The sequence below is a fragment of the Bicyclus anynana genome, chromosome 2 (assembly GCF_947172395.1).
Source record: "Bicyclus anynana chromosome 2, ilBicAnyn1.1, whole genome shotgun sequence".
In the NCBI taxonomy this organism is placed as follows: Eukaryota; Metazoa; Arthropoda; class Insecta; order Lepidoptera; family Nymphalidae; genus Bicyclus; species Bicyclus anynana.
This window is the reverse complement of record NC_069084.1, coordinates 15,686,529-15,713,899: the sequence shown is the minus strand read 5'-3', so window position 1 is coordinate 15,713,899 and position 27,371 is coordinate 15,686,529. Positions and strand designations below refer to the sequence as shown.

Below are 27,371 nucleotides of genomic sequence, written 5' to 3'. Positions count from 1 at the left end.
TGTACCTGCTTGTCTTTCTGCAGTTGACGGGTGATGGCGTCGCTGCGGCGCTTCTGCGACTTGGCGTCGTTCTCGCCGCTCTTGGCGCCTGGCGACTCGAGGCAGATAAGATGAGTATACCTGCTTGTCTTTCTGCAGCTGGCGGGTGATGGCGTCGCTGCGGCGCTTCTGCGACTTGGCGTCGTCCTCGCCGCTCTTGGCGCTCGGCGACCCGAGGCAGATAAGATGAGTATACCTGCTTGTCTTTCTGCAGCTGGCGGGTGATGGCGTCGCTGCGGCGCTTCTGCGACTTGGCGTCGTCCTCGCCGCTCTTGGCGCCCGGCGACCCGAGGCAGATAAGATGGGTATACCTGCTTGTCTTTCTGCAGCTGGCGGGTGATGGCGTCGCTGCGGCGCTTCTGCGACTTGGCATCGTCCTCGCCGCTCTTGGCGCCCGGCGACCCGAAGCAGCCCATGGCTGACCACGCCGCCCACCTAGAACCAACAAAGAATACAATGTAAACTAAGTGGCGTAAAGGAGATTTCGTTATAGACAACAGTTTTCTACATAATGTGGTTTTAAAATCATAAGTTAGTCATCGACAGTAAAACCATAGATAACTTTAGTTTCCACTGTGTCATATATAACCCGCGCACATTAACTTGACACCTGGCTACCCAACACAGTACAAACATCATACGATCCAAGTGTCAAGTTAATCCGCACGAGCTGTACACTCGTAAGTCGTAAGGCATACCAAAAAGGTTATGAAGTTCCAAGTACGACCTCATCCGCACGTTCATGCCTTTGAGCTCGTCAAGCTATTTGTAGGCTAAGAGCCAGTCACATTTTCATTAATATAAATATTCCAATACGAAAATTTTAGTAAAAAGCTATCATATTATAAAGACCACGCCATAATGACGGGAAGTTTGTCAATAGTATATTTGTTTCTTTTTAACAGACTTCCTAAAAGAAGAAGGTTCTACGTTCGGCTGTATGTATGTTTTTTTTGTTTACTTAATATATTTCTTGCTCAAAGTCCGTATCTATTTTCTCGATTGGATGATATTTGCAAAATACGAAGCCTCTAGTAATATCATTTGAATTACGTATTGCATTTTTTTTTTCGTGTTCAATTTCGGCTTTTAAATAAATAAGTCACAAATTATATTACAAATACCGGTTACATAATTAATTCGTAATCCGATACAAATTGGTTATACTTGATATTGTTGTAATAGGATTACAGTCCAATCAAATACCAGAACTATCTAGTGTACATTATTAATAGGATTACAATTACAAGGATTAGTCAAATAGTGATGTTTGGAAGTTATTAAAATGTTGGTATCTAGTTATATAATAAACAACAACGGACGCCCTCGACTTCATCTGCGTAAAATTTAGTTTTTCAAAAATCCTTCGGGAACCGTCGATTTTCCGGGATGAAAACAGTCTATGTGTTAATCCAGAGTAAAGTCTATTTTCATTCCAAATTTCAGCCAAATCAGTTCAGTAGTAGCGGCGTTACAGAGTAACATACAACCAAACAAACATCCATGCAAATTCTCGTTCCTTAACGCGATAGTAACCGTTTGAAAATATTGAATACTCCCACTAGGCACACAGGTGAATTGCAGTCCCGCGGCCTTATTATGTATCTTGATGTACTATTCAAATATTATTTCAATACATAATTACAATATTTTAATACATTTGTATTTTGATTGGTGATCGCTTTATCAAATACGTCACACGAGATAAATTCATTAAACTTTTCTGTATAAATAACACAAGAGAAATAGCGGCAAGCTCTTCGACTAAGATGAGAATTTGGCCGGCGATTGTTCACGCGTAACGCTGCAAATACTATGCTCATGAACACATTACCAGCGACTTTTGTTGTGCGTACGTATGCTAAGCGATTTTGGTAGCTAATGTGATCTTGGCATTTCGAATGCTTTTGTGTTGCGGCTTAGGTTTGCAAACGTTATTCTTAAATAGGCAGATAGGTAAAATGATTGTATTACCCATTTAATTCAAACAATTTTAACACAGAAATAAGTTTGTATAAAAGAATTCTGATATTTTTGATCCAATTTAGATGTATGTGCACTCAAAAACATAATTCTTATGTATTTTTATGGCTTTTGTGTCTTAATATGTTTGGTAATAATATCATAGACTTATAATAAATAATTAATTATTATTTTCATATGTATGTATGTATTTTCATAATAGTGTTCATCTTGAAATCTTTACTAATATTATTTGTCTGTTTGTGTGTTTGCTTGAACGCGCTAATCACAGAAACTACTGGTCCGATTTGAAAAATTCATTCAGCGTTAGATAGTGCATTTATCGAGGAAGGCTATATGCTATATATTATCCCCATATTCCTACGGGAATGGAAACCACGCGGGTAAAACCGCGCTGCGTCAGCTAGTTCATAAATAAAAAGGATCATTTTGTTATAAACTGAAGGTTCTTCATATACGTTGAAAGTACGTTTAACATAAACAAAATACCGGTCGGCTCTTAGCCTAAGTGGGCCAATTCGGTGGACGATTGTTCGCGCGTATGCTGCAAATATGCTAATGGGCTCATTATGAACGGCTTTTGTATCGCGTATGCAAAGCGATTTTGGTAGGTAATTCGATCTCGGCGTTTTGGTCACTTTTGTGACCGAGTGCTACTGTTTGCTGACGTATTAGTTCGAGGAAGTACTGACGCTATGCTTATACATATCTACCGTCTAACCATTCGCTGCCCGCGAGTTATTTATCGGTGAGCCCGACTGCGTTGAAGAAGCCGACAGTCAGGGAATGCGGTTTTAATCTGCCGTTGTGAGCCATTTAAAAAATCTTTATATTGGAGCATGATACTGTGCTCGCCTATTGCCCTTAGTGGTAGTTATATTTTTTTACATGTCACGTAACGGATACGATTGGCGACCGGTCGTCGATGGGCGACCGGTCGTCCATTTAGAAGTCAAATGGCTAGCAGCATTGTTTGCTGGTGATACTACAGGCACATGTTGCTACTCACCATCCAAGATCCAATAAGTTTACGGACCTGCAGCGCTAACCGCAGGACATCCGATAAAACTATAAAACGTACATCGCCACCATGACACGATTAGTTTTATCGGACATCCTGCCGTTAGCACTGCAGGCTTCGTGAACTTATGGATATGGAGTAGCTAGCATGAGGCTCAACACCTCAGAAATTAAGCACAACGTGTCACTAACGATGAAGAAAAACATCGTGAGAATAGCGACATACCTATCTGAGATTTTTTTAATTCTCTACGTGTGCCAATCTGCCAATCCACAAATTTCAATTCATATTTTTATATTAGCTTTTGTATTATGCTGTGTAGGTATTATGCTTTTATATAGTGCACGGAATATGCTCAAAAAACAAGTATCCAAATCTAAGAGTTACAGACAGTACAAAATAAGTAAAGAATTAACCGCTCTCGTGGCTCGATAACATAAATATAAGGCTTTTATTTTGTATCTTTGGGACCCTCCCAATTCATTACGTTACGCTCAAATCGTCAGATTTTCGAAATGCAGTTTTTCCACCCACCAATATTAAGGGCTCACACTTGGTGGAGATACTGAACAACGTGGAAGGTATAATCCCTTATGTACATATGCCGCGCTCGAGTAACTGCAAAAATCCCCTCTTCGTCTCCCCTACTACAAAGATTCGGCGGACGAATCACTCGCGGGGTAGGTACGTATTTACACTATGTCATCGTAAATACCCATACAAATCCAATTAGTCAAGCTCTCGGCCGAATACTGGCCGGGTTTCCGCTAGAGTGACAGAGCATGTGTGAGATACGTGTGAAATCAATTAGGTACTATGAAGAAAGCGTGGTGACTTTTTTTTAATCAATCACAAGCCTTTGACAGCGATCTCACCTGGGTGCCTAGTGGCAGTTTTCAATGTTTTCATACTGTGACTATCGCGTAACCGTAAACACGAATTTGTAAGTAATTGAAACAGTTGTGCCACTAGATGGCGCCGTTTCAATTCCATAGGTACGATGTTAATTTTCACTTTTTAGAAAAATGTAAACTTTGGTGTCGGTTAATTTTTTTTGTTAAAAAGACTTTATAAAACGACAAAATGGTAGGGATGCTCATAACGCTAAATGTGGATTTACTCGAGCATCGCGGGATCCTATTAGTTTTAAAATATTAATTCTATTAGTTTCAAATTATTTTTGAATAATTAGAAGAATAAATGGTATATAGGCACTTTCCGATTTAAAACTCACGCTTGACAAAAAAAATATTTGTGCCCAATTTCTAAAATAATTAATTTACCCATTAAATGGAGTTACGCGTAGGTAGGTACTGTTTCCATCAAACCCTGATATTGATCTATTGCAATTTGCAACAATAGAACAAAGTCAGTCCAGGGGTCTTAGCCATGGGCACGACGATTCCCATTCTACAAACGCTCCGAAAACTAACCTAACAAAATGTATGCGAATGACAGATCCGATCGACAACTTGATTACGTCACCTGTCGACAGTGATGAGTGAATGTCATTCTCGTACATTTTTTTTTATTTTTGAAGCGTTAGCGTTTGTAGATAGAGAATTGACGTGCCACATGGCTACAGGGGCTGGGGCCTTAGCCATGTGGCACGTCGATTCTATTTCTACAAACGCTCTGAAAACTAACCTAAAAAATGTATGGATTCCCTTACATTTTGAATGACAGATCCGATCGACAATTTGATCGCGTGAACTGTCGACAGTGATGAATGAATGTCATTCCCATACATTTTTTTTTTAATTTTTTAAGCGTTAGCGTTTGTAGATAGAGAATTGATGTGCCACATGAATACAGGGGCTGGGGCCTTAGCCATGTGGCACGTCGATTCTATTTCTACAAACGCTCCGAAAAACTAACCTTACAAAATGTATGGTAATGACAGATCCGATCGACAACTTGATCACGTGACCTGTCGACAGTGAATGTCACTTCCATACATTTTTTTAATTTATCAAAGCGTTAGCGTTTGTAGAAAGAGAATTGACGCGCCACATGGCTACATGCTCAGTGCCGTCCAATTAGTTAATTTACTCAGCGGAAGTTAGTTTTGAACAGTTTTGCGAACTGTTTCCAACCATACTGCGAATTTATCGATCAATTGATGCACATTCAGATCTGTGTAATGTACATAATGAAAACTTTACAGACTTACGAGTACTTATATGGAAATATTGAATAGTAGCGGACCCGGTCAAGCTTCGCTTTGACTTATGTGCGCTTCTTCCTTACCTATTCTACCCCTACCCTAAACCTACCGAACCCATAGCCTACCCTTACCATACCCCTCAGAATACAGTATACCCCTACTCTACCTAGGGGTACTCTACCTACTACCTAGTAAAGTAGGGTGTGGTAGGGTAATTGGAGATAGTTGAAAGGATGAAGAGTACATAGGCTACTTTTTCTCTCTTTCTAACCCCCCACTTCCCTAAAATGGGGCGGTGGAACTTTGTATGGAGCATTTGTAGGCCCTACAAAAGAAAGAGACATGTACTCTTCATTCTTTGAACTACATATCTCCACTTAAAAATCATATCAATTAGTCACTCCGTTTTGCCATGAAAGACGGACAGATAGACACTCACACTTTCACATTTATAATATTAGTATGGATAAGTAATACTAGCGGATGATTTCGTTTGCGTGCAATTCTGATTTTTAAAAATCCCGCCGGAACCATGGATTTTCCCGGGACACAAAGTAGCCTAAGTTTTGCCGCATTGTCCAATTTATCTTTACTCTGAGGCACAATGATCCGCCCACTTTAATATACCCGCGTCATATTAAAGTGGGCGGATAATTATGCCTCTGAGTATGTATAGCAAATTTTATCCAAATCGGTTCAATGCCTTAGCGGCGAAAAGGTAACGGACAGACAGATGACCCCTAAACTTATAATGCAACGAAGACAATAAAAAGAGAGAGAGTTATAGCTCAAAGGTAAGAGCGGTCGGACTCATCACTAAGGGTTGGTGGTTCGATCCCCGCCCGTTGGACTATTGTCGAACCCAATCCTAATACAATCTTACCCGACTAGGAGGGGAATAGTAATATTCATATTTAAAAGATAATTATGGCAAATATTCTTTAAAAAAATACCTTGATCAATCTATACTAATATTATAAAGCTGAAGAGGTTGTTTGTTTGTTTGTTTGATTGAACGCGCTAATCTCAGGAACTACTGGAACGATTTGAAAAAAAATTTTCAGTGTTAGATAGCCCATTTATCGAGGGAGGCTATAGGCAATATTTTATCCCCGTATTACTATGGGAACGGGAACCACGCGGGTGAAACCGCGCGGCGTCTACTAGTATACTATATCTGTAATATATGTATATAATATATAATATATATCAAAACAAGAGCTTAAACTAATATTAACATTTATCGATGTGTATCTCATCACTGATACAAGATAGACAAATTGTAATGACATATCAACAAATTATCTTTTTCGGGCTAATTTGAGTTTTTACCCATTTTTTTCGTGCAACAAAAAACAACACACTTTGCATTCAGATCAAGAGAGGGGGCAGTCCCGGTTATTATCATTAACAACTGATAATAGTTTTTTTTCAAGTTATCCCTTTGATGGTAAGTGATGATGCAATCAGAAAATATGTTTATTAATTTTTAGTGTCACAAATAGTACATCCTATCTTAAATATATATTATATGACTATCAATGATTGGAAGCGGGCTAACTTGTTAGTTAGCAAAAGTAATCGATCGTCAAACGATTGTAAACGTAACGATTTCAAAAAAGGAGGAGGTTCTCAATTCACAAAGCCGATTAAATCATGAAGTTTTAGGATCCAAGGACAGTTCTTTCCCGTGATTCTTTTAGAAACGGTTTTAATTATTACGTCACTGGCTTGGCACCGCCTTCGAAGTGATCAGATGGTAGCACAATACAATGATATTTTTGGTTTTTAGTTTGTTTGATTTTTTTTTGAAGTCGGTTCAACTTATTTGTTAAAAAGATTTTATAGTATTCATTGTATAGGAAGTCATACAAGTGCGTCCACTGATCCGCATCGTACGGATTTTATCTACTGTCCGTAAAAATCAGTTTGATGCGATGCGCCCGATACGTACGGTGGGTATGTGGACGCCTATCCTTATCCAACAACAATGGGCAATGTAAGCAATCTATAGAAGCGATTGCACGAGAAAATGTCCCGAGTTCAGAGGAGAACGCATTATCCTGCGGAATGGAACCGAATGACGCTGTCGCTGCAAAAACTAGAACAATGGCGCGTGGGAAACCTATACTCACGGTGGAAATACACTCGCCTCTTCTACTTAACGCCAGTCACACACGATCAAGTTCACCGCAAAGTCTCCAGGGCCTGTAGCCATGTGATACGTCGATTCTCTTACTACAATCGCAAACGCTTCGAAATTTGAAAATGTATGGGAATGACATATTTTGTTATCGTACAGGTCACATGATCGAATCAGAAATGAGGAGATCCTCAGAAGAACCATTCATCGATATACTTAGCTCAACGAGTCGCGAAGCTGAAGTCGCAATGGGCGGGGCATATAGTTCAAGGATCTGAAGGACGTTGGGGTCCCAAGGTTTTGGAATGGCGACCTCGCACTAGAAAGCGCAGTGTTGGTCGACCCCCCGCCAGGTGTACTGTATTCAATTCAAAAATTCAATGTATAATATTGTAAAATTCAATGTATATATACCTAATATCAATCGGTGAAGGAAAACATCGTGAGGAAACCTGCATACCAGAGAATTATCCTCATTCTCTGCGTGTGTGAAGTCTGCCAATCCGCATTGGGCCAGCGTGGTGGACTATTGGCCTAACCCCTCTCATTCTGAGAGGAGACTTGAGCTCAGCAGTGAGCCGAATATGGGTTGATGACGATCGATACCTAATATAGTTTTTACACTTCCTGAGCACAAAACTCGACTTTGTAGACAATATTTAGGTATTATTTTGTTTAAATAACTTTCGTTGTCTGTAACTATGCGACTAATTAAGACAATTTAGCCACTTTTGCGCGCCTCTGTTTCGACGTACTAGTGACATAACCCTATAGTATAAAATCTCTGCACGGACCCACAAGCTAACCTCTGGACCAACATTGCAGATAACTTGTAATGTATCGAACAGTAAACCCCATAAAACAATCTGTTACTAAGTGGTAAGAGACGACAATAAGTTAATGGGAATTCACAGCACACGGTGCAACGAACTCGACATTGTAAGGATTTACCAAGGCTGCGAAGGAAAGTAATATACGATTTCAACATTACATAGTATAAAATGAAGTCGCTTCCGGTAGATGTTCACGTAGTTCTTTTAATCTCATCATTATCAACCCATATTCGGCTCACTGCTGAGCTCGAGTCTCCTCACAGAATGAGATGTGGCCCATTGCGGATTGGCAGACATCACACACGCAGAGAATTAAGAAAAATTTCAGGCATACAGGTTTCCTTAAGATGTGTTTCCTTCACCGCAAGAGACACGTGATGTTTAATTTCTTTTAATCTATTTAATGATTTTGAGCAATAGATAGAGTGATTTAAGAGGATAGTTTGTATGTTTATATGTTCATATTATTGTTCAGAAAATATATCAGATATTTAAGTCTTCCCTTCCCCTTCCCTTGATTTTGCCCTGTATCAACATCTGATAGTAGCCGTTAATTTAACATTATCACCAAAATACCACTCTCATTAAAGCAGCGTGGTGGGTTTGTGCTCCATGTTCCCTCTCCCATAAGGAGGGAAACTTGTCCCTGAAGTGGGCCTTAAAATACGCTGCTAAAATATTACGGGGCAATCTTCCTCCTGGTGTATATCTTCGCGTTTCTACATTACGTTCTCTTATATAATAGAAGATCATAATTAGAGACGATCTTCACACATCTGTTTAATCGATGAAGTGGCAGATGTCAATAGTACGTTAAAAAATATATAGCGAATTAAAGTTTGACCAGGAGTTTTGAGGCAATCTACTTGCAAGATATTTTTCAACATCCCAATTATGATATAAAATACTTTTCATCTATCAAACAGATGGGTGAAGGCCGTTTCTAATACGGATCTTAGACTAATATGAGTGATTGAAATTCCGACGCGCCTCGATAGTAACGGGGCGACGAAAGTGATGTGACGCTGGGAATGCTTTATCACTGCGTATGAAAAACTATAGCGACATTGATTGTAGAAGGCTAGTAGAGCACAGGCTTCTTTGGTTAGCATTTTAATTTTTTTTTAATTCTTTACAAGTTAGCCCTTGACTACAATATTTGATGGTAAGTGATGATGCAATCTAAGATGGAAGCGGGCTAACTTGTTAAGAGGAGGATGAAAATCCACACCCCTTTAGGTTTCTACACGACATCGTACCGGAACGATAAATCGCTTGGCGGTCTTTTGCCGGTAGGGTAACTAGCCCAAGCTTCCCACCAGCCAAATTTCGGGATTATGAAGGCCCGTGTTCGGTTTCTATAATAAAAATCTGGTCAAATATTAATAAGTAAATATAAATCTATACTAATATTATAAAGCTGAAGAGTTTGTTTGCTTGAACGCGCTAATCACAGGAACTACTGGTACGATTTGAAAAAAAAAACAGTTTTAGATAGCCCATTTATCGAGTAAGGCTATAGGCTATATATTATCCCCGTATTCCTACGGGATCTGGGACCAAGCGGGTGAAACCGCGCGGCGTCAGCTAGTCTATACTAATATTATTAAGCTGTAGAGGTTGTTTGTTTGTATATTTGAACGCACTAATCTCAGGAACTACTGGACCGATTTGGAAAGTTCTTTCAGGGTTAGATAGCCCATTTATCGAGGAAGGCTATAGGCTATAATTTATCCCAGTATTCCTACGAGAACAGGAACCACGCGTGGGAAAACCGCGCGGCGTCGGCTAGTAATATATAAAAACCCACCACGTTGCTCCAATGCAGGTTAGCTGACTTAGCTTTAAATCAGTGATTCCCAAAGTGGTCTATATCGACCCCTAGGGGTCTATGACAAACTGCAAGGGGTCTATGTCAGCGAAAAAAAATTTGGGGGTCCATTAAATGAAAATGGTTTCCACGATAATGGATCATAACTCTTACACTGATAGTACCTATTCTTTACATCATATTATCTTATAATATCAAAAGATATACATTATTTTAAAAGTAACTATGAAGTAAAAAATTATTATATACCTATGTTTATAAAATTGTGTAAGTTTTAGGATACAGAAAATCAATATCAAATAGGTACCCAACACGGAAAAACTTGGCAAGGGGTATACGATCCAAAAAAGCTTGGGAAACTCTGCTTTAAATGATCGATTTCGTAAGAATGATAAGCAAAGATTTTCTACTAGAATTGTACTAGATTCTACTAGAATTGTACATCTTAGCTGATAAGCATCAATTGATAGCTACATGATGACAATAGGTAGTTTACATTTATTTAAAACCGATTGAATAAAAGTAATAATATAAAATGTATAACACCCTCACTGACGGCATTTATTTTTTTTATAAATAAACTGTTATGTTTAGCTAACTACAAAGGGCCTTTCTATAAATAGAACCGGCGCGATTCGCCCCAGTTGCGGGATCGGGTACCTTTATTAACTATTAAACTATTAATTATATTAGTTATTGACTAAGCATTTCATTAATCCTACTAATATTATAAACGCGAAAGTTTGTATGGATGTTTGTTTCTCTTTCACGCCGCAACTACTGAACCGATTTGGCTGAAATTTGGAGTTGAAATAGATTTTACTCTGGATTAACAAAGGCTATTTTATATCCCGAAAAAATCCATGGTTCCCGAGGGATTTGTGAAAAACTAAATTTCACGTCGCTAGTAATATTATAATATAAAGTACTATTGAAAATATATCTTAAAACGAACAAGGTTTTACATAAATACTGATACATTTAATTTAATAATAATAATAAATAAAATTACATCTACCACATATGTTTTCATCATCACGTAAGAAGTAGAAGTAATTGTTTTATGTAATGACAATAAATATTGTATTGTAAACACAGACCACCTGCGTGATTAGTAGATGTATAATGTTTGATGATTTCATGCTAGCCACTCACCATCCACTAAACTTACACGCCTGCAGCGCTAAAGACTTGACGTCTGTTCTAGATCAACTGATCGTGTGTTGGTCGCGATTTGCATGATGTCATGCTTATCGCGACCAACACACGATCAGTTTTATCGCAGATCGCGAGTAGTAGCAGAGAGATTATCGGATGGTGAGTGGCTAGCATTAAAATGCAACAATTTGTTTTATTTGAGATTCCTCATAATATGAGGAATCAAGTCCCTAGTTGTCAAGCACTTACGAGTAGCTTCGTGGTAGACCTCTAGAGCTAGAGACTATGTTGTTTTTTTAGATGGAATGGGGATGATGACTAGGTTTGAATATATTGATTTTTATGTGACATTCGGGTAAATATTAAAAAACAAAGATTGACTGGTTTGCAAAATAGAAATAAAATTTCAAAATCTACTGAAATTCTTTTATTGTAATTAGATGAAAATTCATACATTTTTAGCTTCATTATATTAAACGTGTCATTTTTCAATATATGAACTATAAACATAAACGCACAAATAAAGATATTTGCAATTTTATTTGAACGCCCATACAAATCTAACGATCAGTGAATCAACGACGTCATTAAATCGTACCATTTTGTATGGGGCGTTTTTCAGGGGTCCGTGGCAGTGGCGCAAATCTGACCCTTTAAATCGATGTAGTTCCGAAAGGAATGATCGCAGATATCCTGTTACTTTTAGAAAATTAGCATTCTCCTAATTTATATGTATACAATTTAAAAAACTGTCATCATCACTATTATCCGCCCTCTATAATATGACGCGAGTAGGTATATCAAGTAAAATTGACGGCCTCCGTGGCGCAGTGGTGAGCGCGGTAGATTTACAATACGGAGGTCCTGGGTTCGATCCCCAGCTGGGCCGATTGAGGTTTTCTTAATTGGTCCAGGTCTTGGTGGGAGGCTTCGGCCGTGGCAAGTTACCACCCTACCGACAAAGACGTACTGCCAAGCGATTTAGCGTTCCGGTACGATGCCGTCTAGAAACCGAAAAGGGTGTGGATTTCATCCTCCTCCTAACAAGTTAGCCCGCTTCCATCTTAGATTACATCATCACTTACCATCAGGTGAGATTGTAGTCAAGGGCTAACTTGTAAAAAAAAAGTGGGCGGATAATTGTGCCACTGAGTATATATTCACTGTAAGTACAGAATTTGACCTGTTACAGTTTTATTATAAGTATAGATAATGAAGAAGGTCTGGCCCAACGGGCTCCCGCTATATGACGTGATGACTTCATCCTCATTTTGAAATAGTGAAAAATGCGTTGCAATAAAATCAACCGCGCCCGCCCCCGCCTGTGTATACGACGCTTTAAAGCCGGAACAATATAATTTTAACCGCACTAAAAAACAGACAAAAAGTCAAAGAATTTCTTGCCTCAATCATCAATCAATTGATTCATGAATGAATTTGTCATGCTACCGGTTTCCGAATGTTTTTTTGGAAGCTTTTTAATGTTTACTTAATTGCAATAATACAATGAACTATTTAAAGTTCTTATTTGATGGTACTGGTACAGAATATTATTACCTACAGGCTATCGGTACTAGTTAACGAAAAAGTAAATCATCGCTTAAACTAGTAGTCAGTGGCGTAGCGTGAATTTCCGCCGATATGGAGCGATTTAAAATTTTAACCCCCCCCCCCCCCACACATTAGCATTTCTTTGCTATAAAGCTACAACGGTCATTACAGTACCTACCTGACTGGACTCGCATATTTCAAAATTTTCAAAATTACCATAATTCTACAGCACGCCCCTGTGTTCCCAAGGTGAGAGCAGGGGCGTAGCTACCGTATCAGTCATATCAATGATACGGAGCCCCTGGACAACCAGACAAAAATCTCACTATGGTCATGCGCTATAGCTTGGTGCGGGTGACAGTTGCCGTATGACGTTCATTGTATGTACCTATTGTTATCGTGAATCGCGGCAAACTTTCAAGAGTAAAATGAACTGTCACCCACACCTTGCCAGCGCACGAGCTATAATCCCGGAGAAAAAGCATATAAAAAACTGCTATATAGATTTCTGGTCGTCTGTTGACCCCCCCAACTAATTTTGATACAGTGCCCCTCCAAGCTACGCCACTGGGTGAGAGTGATTAAAAACTGCACCGGATCCAAAATTATCCATATCTCTACTCTACGTGGATCCAAAATGATCAACTGCAACGTATGGAAGCGTTTTGTCGTCGTCGTTATCAACCCATATCACGCTCACTGCTGAGCGCGAGTCTCCTCTCAGAATGAGAGGGGTTAGGCCAATAGTCCATCACGCTGGCCCAATGCGGATTGGCAGACTTCACACACGCAGAGAATTAAGAAATTCTCTGGCGTGCAGGTTTCCTCACGATGTTTTTCCTTCACCGTTTGAGACACGTGATATTTAATTTCTAAAAATGCACACAACTGATAAGTTGGAGGTGCATGCCCCGGACCGGATTCGAACCCACACCCTCCGGAATTGGAGGCAGAGGTCATATCACTGGGCTATCACGGCTCATGCATACAAATGCAAGCGTTTACGGACCCAGAACTATCCTAAATCTGAATAATTTCCAAAAATATGACTAATGTACCTACAGACACATTTTCATTTCAGTTTTATGTTCACGAACAGACATTTATTACCTGTTCAGACAGTGTAATACGAGTACACGGTGCAAATGTTTTATTTTAACAATTTTTAGTTACACGTACAACATTACTTTCTACGGTTGTTGATAACAAACATAGTAACTGTTTTAATCTCAGGCATCTAAATATATCTTCGTGACAGCCACAATGTTGTTTATAGAGTGAAATGATTCATTCTTATATTTTAACAGATTCTATTTTTATTATTTTATTATAATTACTATTACTCAGATTAATTTCTTTACAAGTTAGCCCTTGACTACAATCTCACCTGATGGTAAGTAATGATGCAATCTAAGATGGAAGCGAGGAGGATGAAAATCCACTCAAACAGTGGAGCACTAAAGAATAGGGATGATGACCGTTTTTTAAATTGTATATAAATTAAGAGTATACTAATAGTAAAGCAATTTTGTAAAAGTAACAGGGTATCTGCGATCATTACTTTCGGAGCTACAGGGATTTAAAGAGTCAGATTTGCGGCGCTGCCGCGGATCCCTGAAAAACGTCCCATACAAAATGGCTCGAAAAAATGACGTCATAGGCAATGTAATGATCGTTAGATTTGTATGCGCGTTCAAACAAAATTACTAATATCTTTGTTATTTGTGCGTTTATCTTTATAGTTCATATATTAAAAAATGTCACATTTAATGTAAGGAAGCTAAAACTGTATGAATTTTCATCTAATTACGATAAAAAAATTTTAGTAGTTTTTGAAATTTTATAATCTCATTTATTTTGCAAATATCCAGACAATCTTTGCTTTTTATGTATAAATTAGTTAACATTGACCCTATTTACCCGAATGTATCATAAAAATCAATATATTCAAACCTAGTCATCATCCCCATTCCCTGTAATATGTGGCATAACCGAAAATTCAATAAAAAAAGGATGCAGCACTGATTTTTAGTTCAGGTGCCGCCACGCACACAGTTCAACATCCGGAACATCCTCAGGAGATGTTGACTCTACAACATGCAATTGCACGTTGTAGAGTCAACATCTCCTGATGATGCTCCGGTTTCGGGGTGAAATGTACGTAGAGAGTATTTTGTCGGACCTGGGTGACGTTGTCGTATGAAATAATATATAAATCATTATATAATCATTAAGTTTTCTCGAAAATCGGTTCATAATTTTGTGTTAAAATCAAAATTATTGAATTACGTGACTCATACTGTGGCGATTACGGTCACATTAAAAACAGTAAAATAAAATCGGTTTGATGATCTCTCCCTCCGAGATCGCAGTAAAACAGAGATTTGCTGAGATTTCTTCTAATAAATCAATAAAAAGTTAAAAGAGGTGGTGTCTCCAAGAGCACGTTAAACGTAGGCGCATATATCGGACGCATCACATCAGACGGTTTTTACACTATACGGTAGATAAAATCCGTTCGATGCGATCCGTACGTTACGAAGTAGTGGACGCATCTGTATGGCTTTATATACTAAGAATACTAAAATTCGTTTGATACGATGCGTCCGATGCGGTTCTGTGGACGCCTATCTTAAGGCGTTGGTCACGAGTCACGACTCAGGGTGTTTATCAATAATTAATTTATCATAGAGGTCGTTACCAACATTAACATTACAACACTTAGCCTAACAACTGACATTGGAGAAACGTGGGAGCTCCTATAAGAAGGGAGTACGATCTCACTCCAATCAATCTATCTTTTCGATAGACCAATGTTCGAAGGATGAGTTCGTTGTACGGAACACTCGGTGCGCCAGTCCGTCTCGCACTTGGCCGAGGACGACATTTTTATAAGAAACTAACGAATGCCCGCGACTCATTTCGCGCGAAATTCTGTTTATAACAAATCCCACCGGGACCGTGATATTTACCGGGATGAAAAATAGCCTAATTCCAATTTTCTGCCAAATAGGTTTTCAAGCCGCAGCGTAAAGGAGGAACAAACATACACACACACACACACACAAACATTCGCCTTTATAATATTAGTGTGAAGTGTGATAAGCTTGCGCTTGACCACGATCACACTTGATGGTAAGTGTTGACGTGGCTTAAGGTGGAACGCGCTTGCCTAGAAGATGCCTATTCATTCATTTTATGTATAGGAAAGTTACCATGGTATTTACACCGGTGTAATGAACCGCTTGTATTTAATTACATAGTATCATACTTTTTATGGTCGCTTCACTACATCGCGACAACCTTAGTGTTACACATGCTGGGACGAACGCTCGTCGTTTAGGATAATTCCTATGTGAATCACGGCCATGGTCAAGGCAGACAGCTGTTGCCGCCTGAGTATTAGAAGAAAGAAAATTTATTTGAAAATAAATTAATTAAACAAATAAATAAAAAATCCAGACTGCATAAATTATAAAAAAAAAACCGAAAAGAAAACAAACAAGCTCAGTCCAGAAGTGTAGAAAGCAATTAGAAAACAGTCAGTGTTACGTTTTTTACATGTTACAACATTACGTTCGTTACATGTTAATATACTCTTCTTGCAGTCGGGTAAAACAGGACGTAAAAAAAAAGTAAAAATTCATCATCATCAACCCAAATTCGATACACTGCTGAGCTCGAGAGTCGAGTCTCCTCTCGGAATGTGAGGGGTTAGGCCAATAGTCCACCACGCTGGCCCAATGCGGATTGGCAGACTTCACAGACGCAGAGAATTAAGAAAATTCTCTGGTATGCAGGTTTCCTCACGATGTTTTCCTTTCACCGTTTGAGACACGTGATATTTAATTTCTTAAAATGCACACAACAGAAAAGTTGGAGGTGCATGCATGGGCTGAATTCGAACCGACACCCACTGGGCTATCACATGCAGCGTATATTAATCATCATTATTAGCCGATGGACTATGGTCCACTGCTGAATAGGCCTATTTTATAAAAACTACCAAACAACATGGTTTTCAGCCACCACCTGAACTTCCTGTCTTTGGTGAACCTAGTGAGCGTAATAAATAAATCTTTCGCAATTTATAAATGTTTTTCTCTGTGTTACTTTATGGGGTTGAAACCTGGACACTAACGCAAGCGATGGATGGATGGCTGGAGGTGTGGAATCGTGCGTGCGGGGAAGTGACGTGCATCAGTCGTTTTCATTCATCGCTACAAGTGTTACGAACGAAGTTGCCAAGCTGTACAGAAGGCCACGTTATTGCGAGTGTCATAGACAATACGAGTATTCACTCGGGGCGTCTGCTAGCCCAATTTATAGCACGACGATACGATATCTGTGCATATTATAATTTTTATAGCAATGTTTTCGTAGCGGTTATCTCGCTCGGACGGTTGTAAAAATTCCGTTGTCCGACTGAAATTAAAGTCATTCACACTGTCACGATTAGCTGATTTATGGACATTCATAGACGCCTTCGTGGATGCACTTCTACTGGTGACGTACTCGTGACGTCACAGATATTTATTTCAAGTTTTTGGTGAGTTTTGTATCTGAACCTTAGACCAATTATTGTATAGGACCTGCCTCGCTAGACGTTACTTTTCTGTCAAAGTATATGATCAACGATCTAATGCGATTATAGAAACTGTCTCTATAGTATAGATGTTAAATAGTTGTAATCGTGTTCGTAGGATAAAGAGCTCCGTAAAAATACCTTTTTGTGTAATTGAATTATGTAAAAAACGGGCAAAGACTTCTAGTTTAGTATAAGATATATACCAAATCTAAGCTCGTTTTCTTCAGAAAATGACAGACAATTTTGTTCGTGACTATGAGTGCGATACAGGTCCTTCTATAATTGGTCTAAGATCCGAACAGACACGACTAGACAAGTAGAGCTTTGAAGAAAAAATTTTAAAAAGAAGACAACAGAAGAAATTGTGCCGATTTTGGAGTTTTGTTCAGTTCAACTCACATGTAAAGTGCAATTTAAGCGTTGATAAAAAAAAGGAAATTTGTTAACACTGGTGTGGCCCCATTTCCTGCTAAATATATTTTTAATGGCTGTCTAATATCAGCATCATCACATCAACTTTTGCGACAGGATAGACGAACCAAAAAAAATCTATTCTTATGTTAAAATATAAATTCCCAAAAATGCGAGATAAGCATCTGTCTGTACCAAAATTATGTAAATATTTTAAAAGACCAAGAGACGAAGGTTTACTAATGCTGGGTACGGACTGGCGTTACGCGTGGTAACATTCGCAGGCTGCGAGCATATGCTACGCTAACTGCTTCGTTTGATTCACTGGTTAACCCACAAAACACCATTTGAGCAAAGACGTGGATGTACTCCAAAATCCCTCTCCTCACTAACTTTGACGTACGTTACTTACTTGACATTTATACGAAATTGAGATTCTAAGTAACATATGTCATCCGGTGCCTATCTTATAACCGTTTGAGGATATCATACAGTAGGCAGATGACATTTTGTCACTTGATTTGATGTTTCTTTTAATAGGTTGCTTATAAATACTAAATTAGAAAATAGGCCAGCTGGTATTAAATAGGGTATCAACTGTTAAAATTGGCTGATAACGACGCTAATAGCTTTACGCCATATACAAAATGCACACTCCAGCAATGAACCCTGAACCCCGTAATGACTGCATAAATGGTTGCTTTGTATGGTCAATCTGTATCGTGAATGTCCCTTCAGTGTTACAGACCAACACGCTGTCTGTCAACTGTTAACTGTCAAAAGCTTGTCTATGCATACAAAGCTAAACTAATCCAAAACTAGACAAACTTTATCATGATATGTTATGCCTCATTACTCAGGTCTGTAATCACCTTAAGAAGTTCCCCCAGTAGTGAGGTACACCTTATCACACCACGTAACATTTCCTTGCAAAGAATCAGACCATTTGGTCGTAAAAATTTAATTATAGAAAAATCTAAATTTTCAATTTCAATTTCAAGCAGTAAGCAATTTTAAGTAGGCCTTAATTTAAGTACTTTTAAAAAGCAATTTTACGTTTACGTCGTCTTTTAAAAAAGTGTATTATAGTTTAAGTTCAGAAAGCAGATGACATCAGATGTGTGGAGTAATGTAATTTTGTAAATAATATACTTATATAGCAATATTATTTCTGAAGCACCATATTTTGCTTTACTATATTTTGCTGTATTTCAAATCAGGCAGCTTTTAACTTTCACATAAAATATGTCTTCTTCGATGTGTGTTACTCATCGAACACTTAAAGATCAGAAAATTATGCACAAATAGATTTTGGAACATCCGTCGTCCATAAATAGGACAGGCATACAATAGTTTGTTTAAAAAAAATGAGGGTCAAGTTTGGGAAGCTGAGGCGTGTCTAATTCATCTAACTACTTAAATATTGGTGTCAACAAAAACTCCATTTTTTGTGACAGTTGAATAACTAGGCTGTTTAGTAAATACTTATAAGAAACTGCAGACTATGTACTTAGTATATAGGACTATATTTTAATGCTTGTTTACACACTGTTTGATGGTAAACGAAGATGCAGCCTATGGTAAAATGGGCTTGGCTCAACTTGAAAATTGGAAGCTAAAAAAGGCATTCCATAACTTTGCAGTGAAAATTAGGAACTAAGAAAAACAAAATGTTTTATCAAATCAAATCATCAGTTATGTTTGACTATTTGTCGACACTACCACAGTATGGAATTTACAAAAATAGTGTGAAGATGAATATCTGAGCAGCAAATATGTGTAACATATTGGATAGAAGCAGGCGTTACTTTGTAGTAGTTTATCATGAATAGATAATGATTTATTTATTTTGTTATCATCCTTGAAAAGCTGACAAACCCATGCAACAACGTCACCCAGGTCCGACAAAATACTCTCTACGAAAACCCAAAAACTGGAGCATCCTCAGGAGATGTTGACTCTATAACGTGCAATTGCATGTTGAGAGTAATCTTGAATGAAATTTAAAAGAAAAATTATTACAATTATTATTATTAATTAAATAGTTTATTATTTTGATATAGTGTAATATGACATGTTTATCAAAATATTTATTATTATTATGTTGAAACCAATAAAACATAACAAGAGTTGTATCATAATTATTTATTATGCTTATATGATTAGAATTATTATGGGTGCTAAGAAGTATGTTCTTCCTGCACAGCAGTGACTATAAATAATTATCAGATATGATTCAGTTTCAATCAAATATACTATGAAATCTCATAGTTTGTATGATTGCTCAGTGTGGCTTTCGCTTACTAATGCATAGCATTGAATGTTTTTCAATGACATGATACACCTTGACTGCTATCTCTCCTGTAGGCCTAACATGCAACCAACAACATATTATATAGTGAAGAAAATAGACAAAATGTTGACCAATGGCAGCAGATAGGTCGAACTGAATGAAATAGTGGTATTTCCAGTTTTGCTTCTATTGCTTAACATTTGTCTATATCTCTTTACAAGATATGTTGTTTAGTTGTATGTTAAGCCTGCTGATGTTAAGTAAAAAGCAGTCCTGTTTTATTTATTTACACTTATTTGTACACCACAATAAAGAATATAATACATAGAACAGAAATATACAAAATACAAAAGGCCGCCCTAGCACATATTAGCAATTTCTTTCAGGCAAATGATTATATATTATTATTTTTTAAACCTAAGAGGTTTAAAAAAAAATAATATACATTCACATAATTACATAAAAATACATAAACAAAATTACATAAATAATATAGAAACAATGATAAATATCATGAAATAAACTAATTGTTTTATGTCTTTATTGTGTAAGGTAATATGCCTTAACAGTTACTACTTGGCTTACTAGGAAAAGGTACATCTCATGACATTTATGTGGCCACATACTAGAACACTAAATTGTTTGGCTGTACATTTTCTTCAGTAGGTTGGTGACCAAGTATCAGTATCAAGTCAGACAGTATCAAGAGACGGCCCATGCCTACCACCAAATCAGAATCTTAAATTAAAAAATACCTGAGCTGATAATGGAACCCAGGACCTATTGAAAACCACAGAGAGGTCACCAGAAACCTCAATCTAAGAAGAAATGAAAATACAAATCATAGGCAGAGTTTTTTTTGAGGAAGAAAGAAAGAGTTGGGAAGTTGTTTCACGCTCATGCCTCGGTAAGCATGATAAGACCTTAACATCAGATAGTCAAACACTATCATTCTAAGCCTGCCAACATACATTGAAGCAGTGTTGAAGCTCATAGAAGGTTATTTTTAAAAACAATATTTGCCATATCTTTCTTTAAATATGACCAATATTTCCATTCTCCTCCAACTGGTTGACTGCACTGCACTGACTGAAAGACTGCATTAGGAACTGGGATCGAACCACCACCCCTCGGTGATGCGTCCGACCTCTTTTACCACTGAACAATTTCAATCCATTTTAAAGTTAAACACTGTATTTAAGCAGTTTGTTCAAATATAATATGAAGTTAAATGAAGGTCTATATCCAACGTTCAAAATTGAAAATGCAACAGTGTCAGTGAACATATACTCACGTGGGAATGCATTTGTTGTATTTCAATACTTTTTAACATCCATTAAAAAAACTCTAGAGTTAATTAGGGCTTATTACCAATTTATAGTCCCAAGAGAAATTTCTTTCCTGTTTACATAGATACACATCAGTCACCCAAGTTCATTAAAATCACTTTATGTGGTTAGCTGTGAAAAGGTAACAGACAGATTCTTAGATAATAACAGGGAGTGTCTCTTTACTGTTGTATCTGGGGCACAGTATAACACAACTAATGGTAAGGCCCACACAGACTGTTCTGTTAAGTACCCTTTGAGCTTCTATATAATCAAACTTGTTTGTAAAAAAATACTTTCCACAAAATAAATGGTTTAATAATGATTACTCGTATCAAGATTTTCTCTAGTACATACATATCTCTAATCAATGGTAATGCACTTAATATGTATGCAAAAATTGCCTGCCTTCCCTTTACAATCTGCTGTTATGAACCTCTATTGGATGAGGTGTTTAACATTTTGTTCTGTTTTTTTATACATATACTGCCTATAGTTAAAGAGCCTTGAGCATGCTACTGTTTCGTGTAATATCATGTTACTTGAAGGTTTTCAGTAATGTCTAATGTGTCATGCTACACAGTAGCTATTCAATATGTAACTTGATAATAACTAAATACTTAGATGTAACAATCAAATGGTCCTGCAGTTCTTAAGATCACACATAAAATATCATCTTAAGTAAAAACACAATAACACATAAAATAACCCTTGCAGAAGTACACCTTGCAAGTAGAACATTTGGTTGCACAGTTGTTAAGTATATGCCAGTGGTTTGATCAGCAACAGGCCTGGACTAACTAACAAACAAACTAATATAGTGTAATGAACAGCTGATAACCAAGGCTTGTGTATTAAGCTTCATGTGACAGTAATTTGACTGCCTGGCTAAGCAAAGTTGGCAATAGAGCTAGTACTAGTGCACTGTACTCACCAGCAGGTGGGAGTGGCGTTATCCACGGTGTCCTGGTTGGCCTGCGAAGGAGACTCGGCTCCCCGCGCGCCGCTCGCCACAGACGAAGCCGTGGTGCCGTGTACCACCTTACTGCGCCCACATCATGCACACCACTGTATTATCTCCACGGAATTGACACCACTTGCATCGCTACCTGAAAAACACCACTACACTTGGAAGTGTCAGCCACTGTCGGGTATCACTAAACTCGCGGGCACTGCGCGGTTTGAGACTGGAGGCACTCGCGGCGGGCTCGCCAGGCGCTCCGGGCGCCGCGCTTCCGCCCAGTACTACACTAAACGATATATATTCCACAGAGATATGGCAACCTTCACATAAAACGAATCAGACTCATCACGACTCCACCATGGTATACAGTAATATTTATAAACTTTCACGAGTTAATTATAGACCAGACGTTACTATTAACGTTTGAACATAAGTAAAAGATGAGAAAATAATATTTATAAATAGATTCGGATTATTTTGATACAAATCTATATCTGTCGAACATCACTGCATACACACCCCTGATTCGGGTGGAGTAAATCCTCTTCTTACTTCTAATATTGCTTTTATTATACAAAATTTAACACGGATTAGTTAATAAGACTACAATTAAATGACCTACACCCTGATAACTACAAAGACATTTTTGTAGCAATGACAGCGATCCGTATCGGCTTCACAGAACCTACAGAAAAAATCAACATGTCGTCTACTTTACTACAAAAAGTATTTTATCGTAACGAGCTCTCTTGAATAGAGATAAGGCGTGGTCAACTATTATAATTTAACATTTCATTCATATCCAATTTCATTCCAACAGGTATCTACTTTTAATGAGTTACTTAAAATATTTACTAAAAGTATCAAGTATCAAAATAATTATTTGTGCGCTGTGTAGGTAGTAATATAAATAATTAAAAATTGAAAAAAAAAATTGTAGTACTGTGTAGGTACTTTATAATATTTTTAAAAGTAATGTATTGTTTTTAATCGTATAGTTTAAGCTTAAAAAAAAACAAATAACAATGAATACTAATTTTTACAACTTATTAGTATTGGTTAGTAGTATAATTCATTTAAATATTTTCAATTTCTACTTACACTTTTAAAACTTTAGGTATTAAATTCAAAAGTACAGCTGCCAACCCTTACCCAAAGACAATAAAGAATTAAAATGTCTAATTGTCTATGTTTCGTGTCAGCTGTGCAAATTGTCAATGTCAATAATTGTCAAATGATAGTGAATTAAGCTGCTGCCTGCCGCGCATAATTCTAAAATTATAATTATAAACTTGTTGATGTGTTTTAATTCATTAGGTGACAGAAATAAAATACTTATACAATGGCTGTCCACAATAACAAAACTTTAAAGTTAATAGCTACCAAGCTGGGACTTGGTGAAGAAGAAAAAGTATTAAAGTAAGTAAATATAACTTCTGTTTTCGTCTTTCAAGTATTATTAACCACTTACCAGTAATCTGAATTTAGAGTGCGATTCCTACAATTAGCGTGTGGCTTCGAATATCGAGGTCCTGGGTTCGAGTCCTGAGTTATCCAATTTTTTTCATCTAAGAAATTTTCAATTAAATTCTCGTTGAGCGTTGACACATTAGCACCGTGTCTTATCAGGCAGACAACCAAGACCGGGAGCGGCAGCAGAAGAAGCTGAAACCTGTAAAGTAAAGTGGCACAAGTATGCCTCTGACTGTAAGTTCCTTTTGCTGTGAAGACCATGGAGTCACAGTGCCTAAAAATTTATCTGAATTATTTCACCGCGGCTAGTTGCCTCGACTGGTGACAGAAAGGCTGGCTCTCTTTTTGTGCAAAGGATCAGCCTGGCTGTCCAGCGAGGCTGTGGAAATGCAGCCAATGATGTTAAATACCGTTAGATGTATTACTAGCTCATAAAAAATGAGGCACTCAAAAAAGGAAATCTCCACATCTCAGTGTTAGTTGTGGTCAACTATGAACATTATTTACACAAATAATACCTAAATATTGTCTACAATGTTGAGTAGTGTGTTCAGGAAGTATAAAAACTGTATATACATAAAAAAAGAATGGAATTAAAGACAAAATTGTGCATGTGTGCGCTCAGTTTTATAGCCTATTATTCAGATCACTTTTTGCAGTAATTTTGTAGGGACATAACCAATCTATAGTATAAAATTATGAATGAATGCAGCTAGTATTCTTGCCACCATTACATGTGGCCATTCATACAGTTATTAGGATAAGTTAGCACATAGCTTTTTGTATTCTTATTCAGTAAGGTTAATCAATTAGATTTCCTGTTACAGCAAAGCTGCAGAATTTGAGCGTTTGTTACAAACCAAATCCATTGCTGGCAGCAACATGACAGACACCAGTAAAACTGTCATATGTTTGGACTTAGCTGCTGGTATATATGGTGCTGATTTGGATAGTGTAAGTTTATTTCAGTACACCTATATACATATGTACACTACATATCCAGTACACATACTCAAAAACTATGTATTTTTGATTATAAACTTAACTATACTATACGTAACCACTTACTTGCTAATTAGTTAATTATACTTTTATATTAAAACTAGCGAATGCCTGCGACTTCGTCCGCATGAAACTCGATGTAAACTTTCAACTACCCCTACCCTACCCCTACCCTACCTCTACCCTTCTCCTACCCTACCCCTACCCTAACCCTACTCTACCCCTACCCTACCCCTACCCTACCCCTACCATACCCTACCCCTACCCTACCCCTACCCTACCCCTACCCTACCCCTACCCTACCCTACCCTACCCCTACCCTACCACTACCCTACCTCTACCCCGTTTTCTAATTATTATTAATATGAACTTTATACAATAACAATAAAGCTCAAATTGACTACAAATCATTTATATGGGACAAAGAAAAGGGCTATTTTTAGGGGTTTTCCAGCAATAATTCTAATTTTTCTCGCCGTAAAAACCATCCTTGAACTTCAACAAACATTTTTAAAAAAGATTTGGCCAAATTGGTCCAGGCGTTGTTGAGTTATGCGCTTACCAACACATTTTGCGATTAATTTTTATATTATAGATTATAATATAAAAATGTTTGTAATGTTCTAAGGGGTAATCTCTAAATTAACAGAATCAATTTTGAAAATTATTTGATTACTAGAAAGCTACATTATTTCTCATAGTCTATATTTTATTATTATTTATTTGTGTACCAAATATCTATATTAGATATACCCAAGTACATTTTGATTAGTTTAGCTGTACCATACAACTGAATCAACAAATCAATAACTGATATTTCCTAATAAAAATATTAGGATAGTTAGAATTACAATAAATTTGATGCTTTAAATTTAATCTAACACTTATATTTTCCAGAAAACAGCAATCAAATACTCTGGTTTGAGAGGCCCAACATACATGAACTGTAGGAAGATAGTTGAGAACCTTCTAGAACTGAGTTCTGATAGACTGACAGTGTCATTCCTTTGTGCATCATTACAATGCACCGGAGTGCAGTCATTGGCTGAGAAGATCCTTGAAGAGTACCAAAGACAAAAAATTGTAAGAATACTTATAATAAGCTAAATCAACATCAATAGCAGGGGGCGAACTATGTGGCCTGATCATTGCCATTCTTAGGTTAATGAAAATAAATTTGATTAATGAGCTTAAAACAATTATATATAGTTAATATATCTTGAATGTCATTATAAAAAACAATATAAAATTTAAAATGAATAAGTTACAAAATTACATGCATTTTTTACCACCATTTCTAATTTGTTTGTTGGTAAATAGTGAACATTGAGTATGGCTTCAGTGTAGTTTCTAGTTTATTACTTTTGTAAAAGAACACTTGTTTATTTTTTATTCCAGGAAATTGATTTAAGCTTACCTCAATATGTCTGCATGGCGGTGTATCAAGCTTGCAGGTGAGTAACTTTTTCTTCAATGTCTAAAATTTTTGGTAAAAGGGGCATAATTTCTCTATTATATTCAATCTATTCTGAGAAGTCTTTTTGACTTTGGATGTAGGGGCAAGTTGACAGACAAAACGTAAGTGTGATTAAGCTGAAGGTTTGATTTGAAAGAACAATCTTTTAGTTAACAGCTTTGTGTTGAATCGTAACTGTCTACTGTAAAATGCTTATCTGTACGCCTTACAAAACCAAACTACACCTAAAACGAATAATCTACCAAATTAAGCAAACTACTAACTTAATAAAAATATATAAGGTTGATAAGATATTACTAATGTAGTGTAGGTTCACCACCAATCACCATGTATAACCAATGTATTTTTTTTTTTACATGAGTCAATGCTACTTTTATGGATTAGATTGATTCTGAAAGTTAGTATAACCCCAAGTGAATCAATTTACATTCATATAACATATTTTAGATTGAACAAGGTGAAGGTAACGAAAAGTAAACTAATAGAAAAGTCTAGACTCAAACCAGGGCAATGGACTAAATTAGATGCTGACTGGACAAAGATTGTAGATGAAAAATTTTCTACACTGAAAAAGAGAGGCCGGCCACCAAAGGATAAAGAAAATGTTTATACTGAAGCTGAAAAGATGGAAGTAGATGTGTTTAGCCCTAATAAAGAGAAACTAGAACCCGAAGTAGAACCATATGACGATTGGAAGAAACGCATGCTAGCAAGTGCTTATGAACAATTAAGAGCATTAGAAGAAAGCCGTAAAAATGAAGATGAATATAGAAGTAGAGAGAAACAAACGAAAGACCAAAGAGAAAACAAAATGAAAATGAAAGAGTTTACATCTCCAAGGCGTTCACCTCGTAAGACGCCTCAAAAGTTTTCGCCGTACAAGAGTCCTTCAACAAAACCTATTACTGCTATAAGGCTTCTTTTTCCGCGCGAATTATAGCAACATAAAATAATAGAAAATAGTTATTTTTATATGCCGAACTAAACAAGCTGCTGACAACGATACATAAATGACATTTTTAAGTTCTTGCATTTAAATATGTATTTTGAGTATGTATGAGTATAATGACATTTAAATAAATGGTTTATAATTAAACTTTTATGTTTAC

At 37.1% G+C, this 27,371-nt stretch overlaps 2 protein-coding genes across 3 annotated transcripts in view; one reads left to right on the top strand and one right to left on the bottom strand.

The window, feature by feature from the left end:
* LOC112057121 (guanine nucleotide-binding protein G(s) subunit alpha) overlaps positions 1–23,079 on the bottom strand; it is a 49,130-nt gene extending 26,051 nt beyond the window's left edge. The window contains exons 1-3 of one of the 2 annotated variants that reach the window (XM_052889411.1): positions 22,933–23,079; positions 22,281–22,455; positions 351–474 (exon numbers count right to left, since the gene is read on the bottom strand). In XM_052889411.1, the coding sequence (XP_052745371.1) occupies positions 351–455 (105 nt within the window). In that variant the 5' untranslated portion in view covers positions 456–474; positions 22,281–22,455; positions 22,933–23,079. Of the gene's footprint in view, positions 1–350; positions 475–22,280; positions 22,456–22,829 lie in introns of both variants that reach the window. The other variant, XM_052889406.1, reaches the window with a different exon arrangement.
* Positions 23,080–23,525: 446 nt separating this feature from the next.
* LOC112049090 (origin recognition complex subunit 6) lies at positions 23,526–27,358 on the top strand. The gene is made up of 5 exons (XM_024086855.2): positions 23,526–23,729; positions 24,611–24,737; positions 25,683–25,868; positions 26,184–26,239; positions 26,710–27,358. The coding sequence occupies exons 1-5, from the start codon at positions 23,653–23,655 to the stop codon at positions 27,200–27,202; spliced, it is 939 nt and encodes a 312-aa protein (XP_023942623.2). The 5' UTR covers positions 23,526–23,652; the 3' UTR covers positions 27,203–27,358.
* Positions 27,359–27,371: the final 13 nt, after the last annotated feature.